General features: G+C 51.6%; 1 protein-coding gene across 1 annotated transcript in view; it reads left to right on the forward strand.

Moving 5' to 3' along the window:
• Positions 1-14,680, forward strand: part of MOV10L1 (Mov10 RISC complex RNA helicase like 1) — a 61,743-nt gene that overhangs the window by 12,798 nt on the left and 34,265 nt on the right. The window contains exons 4-9 of the mRNA XM_018049080.1: positions 2,365-2,477; positions 2,945-3,132; positions 5,542-5,685; positions 5,948-6,192; positions 6,527-6,659; positions 10,761-10,955. Coding sequence (XP_017904569.1) covers positions 2,365-2,477; positions 2,945-3,132; positions 5,542-5,685; positions 5,948-6,192; positions 6,527-6,659; positions 10,761-10,955 — 1,018 coding nt within the window. The remainder of the gene's footprint in view (positions 1-2,364; positions 2,478-2,944; positions 3,133-5,541; positions 5,686-5,947; positions 6,193-6,526; positions 6,660-10,760; positions 10,956-14,680) is intronic.

Consider the following 14,680-nt stretch of genomic DNA (forward strand, 5'->3'; position numbering starts at 1 on the left):
CTGGCGCCCAGAAGCTGTGTCTCCTGTGGGTTTGTGCTGCCCGTGCCATGCTCGGTGGCCCCTGTGTGAGAAGCAATGTCCATAGACATTTGGGCTGCTCTGTGCTTATCATCAGCTTTCTTGAGAAACAAACTCAGTATGTTATTAGGCACTGTTGTCTTCTCAGCTTAATAAAAATGTTTATTACAAAAGAACCAAAAGGTTATCAGCAGGTATAGCTCCACCACATACCACAGCGGCTCAGCTGTTGCCTCACGTCCCTGGTCCTGTAGTTCCCCACTCTCTGCTGCCCTGCCAGTTCTCAGGCACACTGAGGGGACACCGAGGGCTCCCCTGCCTGAGCTGGGGCGGACGCACCTGCCCAGGCCTCGGGTGTGAACACACCTCCCTGTGTCGCCACGTGCCCACGTGTCCTTGATGAGGAGGATGGGGGGCCGCTCCTAGCGTCTGATGGAGCTGGCAGAGGAGCGCCATGAACGCCCGTGCCTCCTGGAGCTCACCTCGCAGTTGTCAACCACAGTGTTTGGTTATATGTATGCTATATACGCTGCTCCTGCTGCTGAGGCGCGTCAGTCCTGTCCGACTCTGTGCGACCCCATAGGTGACAGCCCACCAGACTCCCCATCCCTGCGATTCTCTGGGCAAGAACACTGGAGTGGGTTGCCATTTCCCTCTCCAGTGCATGAAAGTGAAAAGTGAAAGTGAAGTCACTCAGTCGTGTCTGACTTAGCGACCCCATGGACTGCAGCCCACCAGGCTCCTCCGTCCATGGATTTTCCAGGCAAGAGCACTGGAGTGGGGTGCCGTTGCCTTCTCTGATGCTATATATGCATGTATGTATAATTGCTATATATGTATAATATAATGTATATACCTTTGTATTACATAGCATACAATTACATATAATTATGTATTACGTATGATTACATACAGTGTATCATTTCAGTTCAGTCGCTCAGTCGTGTCAGACTCTTTGCGACCCCATGAATTGCAGCACACCAGGCCTCCCTGTCCATCACCATCTCCCGGAGTTCACTCAGACTCACGTCCATCGAGTCCGTGATGCCATCCAGCCATCTCATCCTCTGTCCCCTTCTCCTCCTGCCCCCAATCCCTCCCAGCATCAGAGTCTTTTCCAATGAGTCCACTCTTTTCATGAGGTGGCCAAAGTGCTGGAGTTTCAGCTTTAGCATCATTCCTTCCAAAGAAATCCCAGGGCTGATCTCCTTCAGAATGGACTGGTTGGATCTCCTTGCAGTCCAAGGGACTCTCAAGAGTCTTCTCCAACACCGCAGTTCAAAAGCATCAATTCTTTGGTGCTCAGCCTTCTTCACAGTCCAAGTCTCACATCCATACATGACCACAGGAAAAACCATAGCCTTGACTAGACGGACCTTAGTCGGCAAAGTAATGTCTCTGCTTTTGAATATACTATCTAGGTTGGTCATCACTTTTCTTCCGAGGAGTAAGCGTCTTTTAATTTCATGGCTGCAGTCACCATCTGCAGTGATTTTGGAGCCCCCCAAAAATAAAGTCTGACACTGTTTCCGCTGTTTCCCCATCTATTTCCCATGAAGTGATGGGACCAGATGCCATGATCTTCGTTTTCTGAATGTTGAGCTTTAAGCCAACTTTTTCGCTCTCCTCTTTCACTTTCATCAAGAGGCTTTTTAGTTCCTTTTCACTTTCTGCCATAAGGGTGGTGTCATCTGCATATCTGAGGTTATTGATATTTCTCCCGGCAATCTTGATTCCAGCTTGTGCTTCTTCCAGCCCAGTGTTTTCTCATGATGTACTCTGCATAGAAGTTAAATAAGCAGGGTGACAATATACAGCCTTGACGTACTCCTTTTCCTATTTGGTACCAGTCTGTTGTTCCATGTCCAGTTCTAACTGTTGCTTCCTGACCTGCATACAGATTTCTCAAGAGGCAGATCAGGTGGTCTGGTATTCCCATCTCTTGAAGAATTGTCCACAGTTTATTGTGATCCACATAGTCAAAGGCTTTGGCATAGTCAATAAAGCAGAAATAGATGTTTTTCTGGAACTCTCTTGCTTTTTCCATGATCCAGTGGATGTTGGCAATTTGATCTCTGGTTCCTCTGCCTTTTCTAAAACCAGCTTGAACATCTGCAAGTTCGCGGTTCACGTATTGCTGAAGTCTGACTTGGATAATTTTGAGCATTACTTTATTAGCGTGTGAGATGAGTGCAATTGTGCGGTAGTTGTATATAATTAACATACATAATATATACTTTATATATACATGTAATAACAATGCTCTGAAAGGTAACTTCAGAGTCTCTTGTACACTGTAATGTTTCAATGTCACCAAGTAACTTGCCTGGTTTCCCTGCCTTGGAGGTTTCGAGCCCTGCAAGGGAGACTGGGTGGAGGCCGAGTACTGGATCCGGCCAGGCACATGGAACAGTGAGGCCATCTCGGTGAAGCCGCTGAGGTACAAGCGCGTAGACCGGGTAGGTACCGGGCCTCGAGTGTCCATGGGTCCTGGATGCACCAGGAGGTCAGGTCAAGTGACAGTCCGTCTTGGCCAGAGAAGACCCTGACTTCTTACCATGACGACTGGAGGCTGGCCGGCATGCTGGCACAGTTAAATTCTAGGTCACGGGGGTACTCAGTGTTCAAGTGGCTGATGGTGGAGCCCAGGGAGCGGGTGTGGGCTCTGCCTGTGCTGCTAGCAGAGCTGTGGTCTGGGGAGTCGGGGCTGGAGCAGAGGAGGGAGTCGGGCTTGTGAGAGGAGGCGGAGTGTGCCCTGGGCTGCTCCCGCCGCCTCGCCTCCGGGCTTCTGCCTGGCCGGCAGCGTCCGGGGCGTTGCTTCTCCCCAGAGGCCAGCCCGCGCCTCCCTGGCCACGGCAGCCCCGCCCTCCCGGTGCTGGTTTCTGCCCCACTGTGCACGCGCTGCCAGCCCGTGTTGTGCTTGCAGGTCTGCGTGTCCAGCCTCTGTGGGAGGAACGGGGTGATCGATGATTGCATCTTCTTCACCTTGGACTCCCTGAAGCTTCCGGAAGGCTACACGCCGCGCAGGCACGATCTGGTCAGCGCAGTGGTGGTGGAGAGCAGCCAGTCCTGCTATGTGTGGAGGGCGCTGTGCATGACTCCGGTGCAGACGTGGTGAGGAGGCGGGCGGGCCCAGGGTGCAGCTGAGCGTTGGCTCAACAAAACAGGACCCCCTGAGCCGGCAGGTTGCAGCGAGGCCTCCTGGGCACTGAGGGCTCTTCATGGTTGGCTGAAGGCTGAGTGGAAAGTGGCCCGTTGAGCCTCAGTCTCATGTAATGATCTTCCTGTTTTCCTGGGTTCTGTGAGTTGCATGCTTTTACACATTGGTGTTTCGTAGAACAGGTTATACACGGCAAATTTTTAGCGTTACTGAATCTGCTGTATCCGTATTCTTCTCTCTGTGTCCCAGTGACGTTCCACCTCCGACACATGTTGGTGAGCACTCCAGGCCTTCCTGAGCTCAGGTGTAAGCAGCAGCACTGCCCGCGTCCTGCCTGCCTCTGCTCTTTGTCCCTAGTGCTCCCCTAGGGGCACTTTGTCCCTAGTGCAGTGCCTTAGGACTGCCCCATCTCACAGGAGCAGGCCATGTGTGGGAGGAGGGTCTGTGAGCCGCAGGGCGGGGAGCCTATCTCGGGAGAAGTGGGCTACCGGCCTGGCCAGGAAGGTGTGCTGTGGGTAGGCTGTGGGCAGAGCAGGGGACATGGCAGGCGGCTCTGCCATGTCCAGACCACCTGGTGGCCACCTCTGCCTGCTCCATGGGGCTTGCTCTCCTTTTGGAGAATGACTCGGCCCATCTGCAAATCAGTGAAGCGTGTGAGACACATTGCCCTCGCCCCTACCAGCAGGGAAGCTCAGGAGTTCTGGCTTCAGTCTGTCTGACGGGCCCAGGGGTGTGAGGACCACCCTTGCCACGTGATCGTGGTGGCCACCAGCTGCCTGGAGCAGGAGCCGAGGCCCTGCCCACACGGGTGTCATAGTGGCTCAGAACCTCGTGCTGCTCTCAGGAGACCCCAGGTTGTTGAGACACATGATTCCCTGACCGTCCTCTTTATACTGCAGTTAACTGGGTTCCTGCTGGCTGCTGGCAGGGGTGGGCTGTGGGAGGGTGGCTGGGACTGGCCCAGCTGACCATCCAGGAGAAACAGCTGCCAGCACACCCTCAGGGCCAGTGTGTCCATCAGAAGGACTCCGGGTCCCTACTGCTCCACCTGTCTGCCTCTCCCCAGCACTTCCCTTAGCCTTCCCTGCAGCTCTCTGTCTCCAGAGGACTCACATCTGCCAAATGGGGTAGGTGGGGGCATGGGCAGGGGCTCCTTGGCTGTGGGTGGCAAGCTTCAGGCAAGCTTCTTTCGGGCCCCAGCTGCAGTGGCTTCTGCTCCATCCAGGGAGGGGAGCTGGTCCCAGGAGGGAGACGACCAGGCATGTTCCCCTGAGGCCCCTCGGTCTGCCGGGAGCAGCTGTCCTCACAGGGAGCCCGTCGGCCCAGCACGTGCGCCGTGCCCTGTGCCGCTGCCCTGGCTCTGCTTCCTCCCGAGCTGGTCCTGCCTTCAGGCTGTAGCCCCACGTCGAGGATGCTGCGCTGCCCTCAGACCCACTGTCCCCCGCCCACTCAAGGGCCCGAAGGCCAGCAGCAGCGCTGTGTGCGAGGCAGGGCCTGCCCCCCCCAGGCCCAGCCTGTGGCGGTCTCCCAGGCCCACCCCCAGGCTCTGGGTGGGTTGAGCCCATTAGCCAGTTCTCCACAGCCCCTGGGTGCTTGGCCGGCTGTAGGACAGATGACCACCCCCACAGCACGCTGGGCTGGGGGGAGGCTCGGCAGCGCTGGCTGTGTGGCCAAGGAGGGGAAGACAGGGAGCGAGGAAAATGGGAGGAGGTGTGTGACTGAAACGGATCTGAGGGGGCGGGCAGGCTGAGGTCAAGAATGTTGCCGGTGTGTGGGCAGGGGCAGGTGTGAAGGAGCCCGTTTCTGAGTGGCACGGGGTGGGTCAGGGATGGGAAGGAGCTGCGAGTGAGTGGTGGACGCAGCACCTGCACATCACAGCCGTGTCAGCACAGAGCGAATGGACGGCCCCTCCTCAGGGGAGGGTGGCATCTGCTCATCTTCTGAAGATAAAAATCCTTCTTTAGTTTCAGATACTCTGAAGCCAGACTTTTTCCCAATGAAATGGGTCCCTGACAAGCCAAGCGCCTCCCTACAGCTGAGGGGAGGGTCTGAGGAGGAGCGCTGAACGCCCTTCCCTCTGGGTGCAGGGGGCTTGGGTCTCGGGACACTCTGGTGGAGGCGGCCCGCTCTCAGACCCTCAGGGTCACTGCGGGGGCTCCTCTCCTCTGGAGTCAGCAGGCTTGTGGTTTTTTCATGAGGGTGACCTGCTGTTCTGCCCAGAGGTCCTCAGGGTGTCCTTCCATGTCACCTCTCTGGGGCTTGGCTCCGTGTCCTGCCCCCTGTGGCTGGTGCCGCCCAGTAGGGCAGGGCCTCGGGACGCCCCTGCCCGCTGACCTGACAGCGCCCTGTGGTGCTTCCTCCAGGGGCTTCCCTCCTGCTGCAGAGACCGCCGAAGAGGACTGTGGAGCCCTTTTGCTCAGAAACAAAGGTGATATTGAAGTCACGAGGGTGACAAATTTTGGAACTCTGCAAGAAGGACAGAGCAAAAATATGGTGATCTTAATAGAGTAAGTTTGCCACTTAAAATTACACCATTGGGTTTTAAGCTGTGATTAAAGAATTTCTGTAGAGTGAACTTTACTTTGCCTGTTTGTTTTTCACTTTATGTGTATCTTTCTAAATTTTCGCCCTGAAGTAGCCTTTTCGCTTACACTCAATTAGAAGTATTTTCAATTGTCATTCTCTTGTTACATTGAATTCTGTTTTAAGGTAATAGTGTTTTAGCTTTAAAAATCCTGTCTCTCTTCACAGCTAATTTTCCTTTTGCAGGAATAAAGGAGATGTTCCTCAAAACTTAGTCAGTTGCAAGCTGGGTGGCTGGGATAAAGCTAAACAGTTCAGATTTCAAATGCTGGATGAAACCCAGGTGTGCCCTGAAGTGTCTCCTATTTGTGTACCTGAGAAGGAGAAGGATTTTGCAGATGAAAATATTAACTCGCTAGACAGCTTCAGGGAAAGCACAGCCTGGCAGACCCTGGAGAGCAGTTTGGTGAACAGCAAAGAAGTCTCTTCAGGTAGCCATCTCAGCTGTTACTGTCGGATCAACCGCACCAGCACCTTCAGGCCAGGAGCCGGCGCAGCTGCTCCAGGGTCTGGGCGGGTGGGTGGCAGTGGCTACACTGCCAGCTCTTGGTCTGGACCCTACTCTGGTAACTCGCGGCCGACAGCTGGAGATCGCCCAGCGTGCTTCAGACGAGCTGCTTCCTCTGAGCGACTCTAAACTGGGGAGAGCCTGCCTGCGCACCTCTGCCTGGTGGTCGCTGTGTGTGCTAGACCCTTCCATCAACACCACTGCTGTCAGAACAGCTCAACTTTGGTCTAATTTTGGTTTTAAATTTCATCTCCTAGGTGACTGTGCCTGTAAAGGAGAAAATGGAGTAAAGGAGAAGAACGCATCACAGAAGCAGGTGACAGAGTCCAAACCCAATGGGCTCATCCCTGCAGGGGGAGAAACTCGCATCGTGATCACATGTGATGCAAAGTACGTGGCTGGAAGGTGTGGACAGAGTTGACCTTAGGACACGTGCACAGGCATCTTGTTCTGTTTCACATGTGGTCCTTCTGGGTGGGATGTTGTGAAAAGGATTGGTGGTTATTTTGGTGGGACAAAATCACAAGGACAAGCACTGGAGAAAAGTGGTCCAGTCCAGGGGCTGAGTCGGGGTACCCACTGAGGCGCTTGTACCCGGCCCTGACTCCTGACTGGTGGGGGACATGAGCCGCTCAGCCCCGCCCGGGAGCCGGTGCCCCAGCCTCCTGCTGCTGCTCCCCGTGCCTCCCTTCAGTGTGCCCTGCGCCCTTCCTGCCCCGCCCCTCCCCCCCGGGCAAGCTGGCCAGACGGCGGCTCCTGAGCCCTTGCGGGCCCTTCCCCTCTTGCCTCCTCCCCTGTGTCCAGAACGCTGGGCTCTTACTCCCCAGTCACCTGCCAGCTAGGAGCTTGGGTGCAGCCCTTCTTCCCTCTCTCATCTCATCTACACCTGCTGGTTCTACATTGGTCCAAGGGTGGTTCTGATTAGATCAGCGCCTTGCTTCAGGCTGAGGGTGACACTGTGCACAGAGGGCAGTCCTCGAGTGAGCAGTCAGTGCTGGTGCCTGTGTAGCCGTGTGATGTGGCCGAGCCTCGAGCAGCAGAGGGAGGTGGGCTGCAGGCAGAGGGAGATGGCGTCTTGTGTAGCACAGCTCGGACCACTCTTGGAAACACTGGACGTGTGTTTCCTATTCTTAAGTCTGATAATCACAGATAGTACTATCTTAGGTTTGTGATTTTATCTTATACTGTTCATGGGGTTCTCAAGGCAAGACTACTGAAGTGGTTTGCCATTCCTTTCTCCAGTGGACCACATTCCGTCAGACCTCTGCACCGTGACCCGTCTGTCTTGGGTGGCCCCATACGGCATGGCTTAGTTTCACTGAGTTAGACAAGGCTGTGGTCTGTGTGATTAGATTGGCCAGTAGTCTGTGATTGTGGTTTCCGTCTGTCTGTCCTCTGATGCCCTCTTTCAGTGCCTGCCGTCTTACTGGGGTTTCTCTTACCTTGGACGTGCGGTATCTCTTCACAGCTGCTCCAGCAAAGCGCAGCCGCTGCTCCTTAACTTGGACAGGGGATAGCTCCTCTTGGCTGCTGCCCTGACCTTGGACATGGGGTAGCTCCCCTCGGCTGCACTTCAAGAGTGAACATTGACATTTTAGGAATCAATGAACTAAGATGGACTGGAATGGGTGAATTTAAATCAGATGACCATTATATCTACTACTGTGGGCAGAAATCCCTTAGAAGAAATGGAGTAGCCATCACAGTCAACAGAAGAGTCTGAAATGCAGTACTTGGATGCAGTCTCAAAGTCAACAGAATGATCTGTTCATTTCTAAGGCAAACCATTCAATATCACGGAAATCCTTATCTGTGCCCTGACCAGTAACGCTGAAGAAGCTGAAGTTGAACAGTTCCTTGAAGACCTATAAGACCTAGAACTAACACCCAAAAAAGATGTCCTTTTCATTATAGGGGACTGGAATGCAAAACTAGGAAGTCAAGAGACACCTGGAGTAACAGGCAATTTTGGCCTTGGATACAGAATGAAGCAGGGCAAAGGCTAATAGAGTTTGGCCAAGAGAACACACTGGTCATAGCAAACACCCTCTTCCAACAACACAAGACTCTACACATGGATATCACCAGATGGTCAACACTGAAATCAGATTGATTATATTCTTTGCAGCCAAAGATGGAGAAGCTCTATACAGTCAACAAAAACAAGACCAGGAGCTGACTGTGGCTCAGATCATGAACTCCTTATTGCCAAATTCAGACTGAAATTGAAGAAAGTGGAGAAAACCACTAGACCATTCAGGTATGACCTAAATCAAATCCTTTATGACTATACAGTGGAAGTGAGAAATAGATTTAAGGGCCTAGATCTGATAGACAGAGTGCCTGATGAACTATGGATAGAGGTTTGTGACATTGTACAGGAGACAGGGATCAAGACCATCGCATGGGGAAAAAAAATGCAAAAAAGCAAAATGGCTGTCTGGGGAGGCCTTACAAATAGCTGTGAAAAGAAGAGAGGCGAAAAGCAAAGGAAAAAAGGAAAGATATAAGCATCTGAATGCATAGTTCCAGCAAATAGCAAGGAGAGATAAGAAAGCCTTCCTCAGCAATCAATGCAAAGAAATAGAAGGAAACAATAGAATGAGAAAGACTAGAGATCTCTTCAAGAAAATAGAGATACCAAGGGAATATTTCATGCAAAGATGGGCTCAATAAAGGACAGAAATGGTAGGGACCTAGCAGAAGGTAGTAAGAAGAGGTGGCAACAATACACAGAAGAACTATACAAAAATCTTCATGACCCAGATAATCACGATGGTGTGATCACTCACCTAGAGCCAGACATCCTGGAATATGAAGTCAAGTGGGCCTTAGAAAGCATCACTACGAACAAAGCTAGGGGAGGTGATAGAATTCCTGATGAGCTATTTCAAATCCTAAAAGATGATGCTGTGAAAGTGCTGCACTCAATATGCCAGCAAATTTGGAAAACTCAGCAGTGGCCACAGGACTGGAAAAGGTCAGTGTTCATTCCAATCCCAAAGAAAGGCAATGCCAAAGAGTGTTCAAACTACCACACAATTGCACTCATCTCACACGCTAGTAAAGTAATGCTTAAAATTCTCCAAGTCAGGCTTCAGCAATACGTGAACCGCGAACTTGCAGATGTTCAAGCTGGTTTTAGAAAAGGCAGAGGAACCAGAGATCAAATTGCCAACATCCGCTGGATCATGGAAAAAGCAAGAGAGTTCCAGAAAAACATCTATTTCTGCTTTATTGACTATGCCAAAGCCTTTGACCGTGTGGATCACAATAAACTGTGGACAATTCTGAAAGAGATGGGAATACCAGACCACCTGACCTGCCTCTTGAGAAATCTGTATGCAGGTCAGGAAGCAACAGTTAGAACTGGACATGGAACAACAGACTGGTTCCAAATAGGAAAAGGAGTACGTCAAGGCTGTATATTGTCACCCTGCTTATTTAACTTACCTGCAGAGTGGCATCATGAGAAATGCTGGGCTGCAAGCTGGAATGAAGATTGCTGGGAGAAATATCAGTAACCTCAGCTATGCAGATGACACCACCCTTATGGCAGAAAGTGAAGAAGAACTAAAGAGCCTCTTGATGAAAGTGAAAGAGGAGAGTAAAAAAGTAGGCTTAAAGCTCAACGTTCAGAAAACGAAGATCATGGCATCTGGTCCCATCACTTCATGGCAAATAGATGGGGAAACAGTGGCTGACTTTATTTTTCTGGGCTCCAGAGTCACTGCAGATGGTGAGTGCAGCCATGAAATTAAAAGACACTTATTCCTTGGAAGGAAAGTTATGCCCAACCTAGACAGCATATTAAAAAGCAGAGACATTATTTTGCCAACAAAGGTCCATCTAGTCAAGGCTATGGTTTTTCCAGTGGTCATGTATGGATGTGAGAGTTGGGCTGTAAAGAAAGCTGAGCACCAAAGAATTGATGCTTTTGAACTGTGGTGTTGGAGAAGACTCTTGAGAGTCCCTTGGACTGCACGGAGATCTAACCAGTCCATCCTAAAGGAGATCAGTCCTGGGTGTTCATTGGAAGGACTGACTGATGTCGCAGCTGAAACTCCAATACTTTGGCCACTTCATGTGAAGAGCTGACTCACTTGAAAAGACCCTGATGCTGGAAAGATTGAGGGCAGGAGGAGAAGGGGACAGCAGAGGATGAGATGGTTGGATGGCATCACTGGCTTGATGGACATGGGTTTGTGTGGACTCCGGGAGTTGGTGATGGACAGGGAGGCCTGGCATGCTGTGATTCATGGGGTCGAAAAGAGTTGGACACGACTGAGTGACTGAACTGAACTGATTTTATCTTGGGAAAATGTTACATTGCTTATTGCACAGCATCCCTTTTTTCCCTGTAAAAGAATCATAAAGGCTCAGGGTGACAGTCTGCCAGCTCTGTGACTTAACCTGAGTGAAAAGGGAGGGTGTGTTAGATCTGCCTGGCTTAGCTTACAACACACACTAAATTGTGTCTTGTTTTTCCAGGAATTCTGGCCGCTGCAGGGAGCTCCTTCTGCTTTGCTTCTCCAATTTCATAATCGGGCGATACCTTGAAGTAAATGTTGTCAGTGAGGAGGAGTCACTGATAGCTGTCCGCGAACCCTTTTCGTGGAAGAAGTCTAAAAGTTCCCAGGTGTTAGCTTCCACCAAAACCACAGTCGTTGTGACCACACAGAAAAGGTACCATGAGCAGAAGTGAAAAAGCATGCCCAGATCTTGGGCTCATGGTGTGAGGGACACAGACGATTGCTGTTGTTGAAGGGAGGCAGACATCCAGATAAAGGGGTATAGCTATGGTCCAGCCTCTTACATCATTGTCCTGGGGGCACACTGTGAGGACCAGGTGGGGGGGCCTGTGACCCCAGCTAGTCTCAGGGTGACTCTCAGAGCAGAATAGGACTTGACCGTTTGCCTCAGCTGCTGCCATCCTTCATGTTCCCAACAGCACAGCCACCCACCTTCCAAGAGAGCCCGTGTCACACATGGGCACCCAGCAAGAAGGAGTCAGTGAGACGTGGCTGGCATGGCCTCTGTGAGCTGTCCAGAGCACCCGAGTGTCACTTATCAAGGGCAGCTTGAGGGTCACTTGGCTGCTTGAAGGCCTTTTGAAGATATGACAGCTTTCAAAAGTGAAATTAAAAAAAAAAAACCTGTAACCTATCTACATGTGGCTGGGGGTTGGCGGCCACCCAGCCACTAACTGGGGCATCTGGAAAGTGCTTTATGTCCACCTTTTCTCATCTGCAGTAATAGACCCCAGAAGCTCTCAAAAGCAGATTTTGCTTTTTTAAGTTTGGTGCCAAAATTCATGACCTATAGACTGGAGGGTTTTCACAACTTAGTCCTGTGGGTCTGTGGCCTCAGCTGCTGCCCCAAGCCCCTGGGATGATGGGTGCTACTTTTCTGTAATGGGAAACCCTGAGTTTCTGCTTACACCCTACCTGGGAACAATTGAAGATAAGATGTGGACTTCGACTCCAGTTGTTGGCTGAAGGAAGGACGGTTGGAGTGTTGTGTGCTGTCGGCCTTGGGTTGGAGCAATTGACTCCCAGCGTGCACAGGGAGCCGCGTCGTCCCCGCCCAGTTTCTCAGCCCCTCTGACTTGCTCTGTGAAGCGATGGTCCCGCCCCCGCCCTGCCTGTGATCGTGAGGACCTTTCTTTCCGCTGGGCTGGGTCTTTCTCTTGGTGTACTGGCTTTTGGTTGCTGCACGTGGGCTTTTCTCTGGTTGCTGTGGTATGTCTGAGGGTCACCTTGCAGTGGCTTCTCGTGGACCCTAGGGCGCACTGACTTCAGTAGTTGCAGCACGTGGGCCCAGTAGTGGCATGTGGGTTTAGTTGCCCCACAGCATGTGAGATCTTAGTTCCTAGGGCAGGGATCAAACCCATGTCCCTTGGATTGGCAGGTGGATTCTTAACCGCTGGACTATAGGGAAGTCCCAGTTATGAGAATTAAGTGTACAGTTTCTGGCTCTGAACAGTCAGTAGTAATGAATAAGCAGTAACAGTCACTAGGTGTGTGAACAGTGGTCAGGCTGGGTGGCTCTAGGGATGGAAGCTGAGCACAGGAGCAAGAAGTCACATGGTCTGCAAGCGGTGGGTCCTCAAGGGCTGGGCTCCAGTTACAGGAGCTTTCTAGAGCCTCCAGCTGTCTTCAGTGGTGCTCCAAGCAGCTTTCTCATTACAAGTTGACTTAACTGGAGAAGTGAAATAGAGCAGGAGCAGATGTATTTAATCCCCTGGTCAGTTTTTCCACTTTGAATGTTAACACATTGTTCCTGTTCAGGAGCATGCCTAAAACAAACATCTGTTTCCCACCATCAAAGTAGTGACCCAGAGTACCTGTCCTGATGGCCTGGCTCCTTTGGAACTGCCAGCGTCTGCATCTGCCCACCCCACCAGCAGACAGGCTGCTTTAAGCCCTCCAAGACCCAGCCCCAGCCACCAGTGGCCAGCAGCCTCCACACAAGGCAGGGCCTGGGAGCAACCAGCCCAGGGGCAGCCTCACCCACCACTCACAGCAGTCAGCCCACATAGAGGGCACATGTAGCTCTGAAGCATGTAGCTCTGGTGCTCAGAGGGGAGTATGCTGCTGGTTGCATAGGACACCTACAAAAGGCCACTTTCCCAAGGTCAGGAAACGTAACCACACCCCGCCCCGATACTCAGAAATAAAAACAGCAAGCTGGGCGCAAGGTGACCGAGGAGGGCTTCCCTGGTGCTCTAGTGGTTAAGAATCCGCATGCCACTGCAGGAGCCGTGGGTTCAGTCTCTGGTCTGGGAAGATCCCACTTGCCAAGGAGCAGTTAAGCCTGTGAGCCATAACTACTGAGCCTGCGTGCTGCAGCGACTGAAACCTGCGTGCCCCAGAGTCTGTGCTCCTTAACGAGGGAGGCCCCTGCAAAGAGAAGCCCTCGTGCCACAGTGGAGAGTAGCCCCCACTCACCACAGAGAGAGCCTGCAGGCAGCAGCGAGGACCCACTGCAGCCAGAAATAAACAGTGTTAGCAAGGTGACAGGGGGGTGTGTTCCCAATACAGCAACAGTGAAACTCCAGAAGAGCTGAGGGACGTGGAGACAAGCCTCCTGAAGGAGAGGTTTCAGGGTAATGATGGCAGAGATCAAGGAACTTGGGAGGCGAATGCATGAGTGCAGTGAGAAGTGAGAAGTCTTCAACAGAGTTAGAAAATGTAAAGAACCAAACAGATGAAGACTAAAGTAACTGAAATGGAAAATGCCCTAGAAGGAATCGGAAGTGGATTAGATGATATGGAGGAATGAATCAGCAAGCTTGGGAGACAGGGTGGTAGAAATCACTGAGGTGGAACAGAAGAAAGAGAAAGGAGTAAAAAGAAATGAGGATAGATTAAGAGAACGGGACAACGTCAAGTGTGTAGACATTCACGGGATAGGGGCCCCACAGGGAGAAGAGAGAGGCAGGGGCAGAGAGCACGAGTGGAGACACGGCAGCGGAAAGCTTCCTGACCCCGAAAAGAAAACAGACGTCCAGGTCCAGGAAGCACAGGGCGCCACAGACAGGATCAGCCCAAGGAGGAATGCAGCAAGACATGCTATAATTAACCTGGGGAAGGGTAGAGGCAGAATATTAAAAGCAGCACGCTAGGTGGTGGCGCCCACTCCAGTGCCCTCGCCCGGAAAACCCCGTGGACGGAGGAGCCTGGTGGGCTGCAGCCCATGGGGTCGCTAAGAGTTGGGCACGACTGAGCGACTTCACGTTCACTTTTCACTTTCATGCATTGGAGAAGGAAATTCAACCCACTCCAGTGTTCTTGCCTGGAGAATCCCAGGGACGGGGGAGCCTGGTGGGCTGCCGTCTATGGGGTCGCACAGAGTCAGACACGATTGAAGTAACTTAGCAGCAGCAGCAGCAGCAGGCACAAGGGAACTTCTGCAAGACAGTCAATTGATTTCTCAGAATCTGCAGGCCAGATAGGAGTGGCAGGATATATTTAAAAGGATGAAAGGGAAAAACCAACACCCAGGAACACGACCCAGCAAGGCTCTCGTTCAGATTTGATGAAGAGATCAAAAGCTTTACAGACAAGCAAAAACTAAAAGGATTCAGCATCACCAAACCAGCCTTACAAGAAACTTTAAAGGGACTTTTTTTTTTTTTTAGCAAAAAAGAAAAGGCCAGAAAAGAAAGTGGGAAAGTTATGAAAGAAAACTCGTAGGAAAAATAAAAATATATAGTAAAGGTTGTAAAAACAGCCTTGTATAAAGCTAGTAATAAGGTTAAAAGGCAAGAGTAGTAAAATCATATGTACCCACAACAAAGGTAAGTGACAGTGTTGGTTGCTCAGTTGTATCCGACTCTTTGTGACCCTATGCACTGCAGCCCACTGGGCTCCTCTGCCTTGGGAGTCTCCAGGCAAGAATACTGGAGC

The sequence above is a fragment of the Capra hircus genome, chromosome 5 (genome assembly GCF_001704415.2).
Source record: "Capra hircus breed San Clemente chromosome 5, ASM170441v1, whole genome shotgun sequence".
Lineage (NCBI taxonomy): Eukaryota > Metazoa > Chordata > Mammalia > Artiodactyla > Bovidae > Capra > Capra hircus.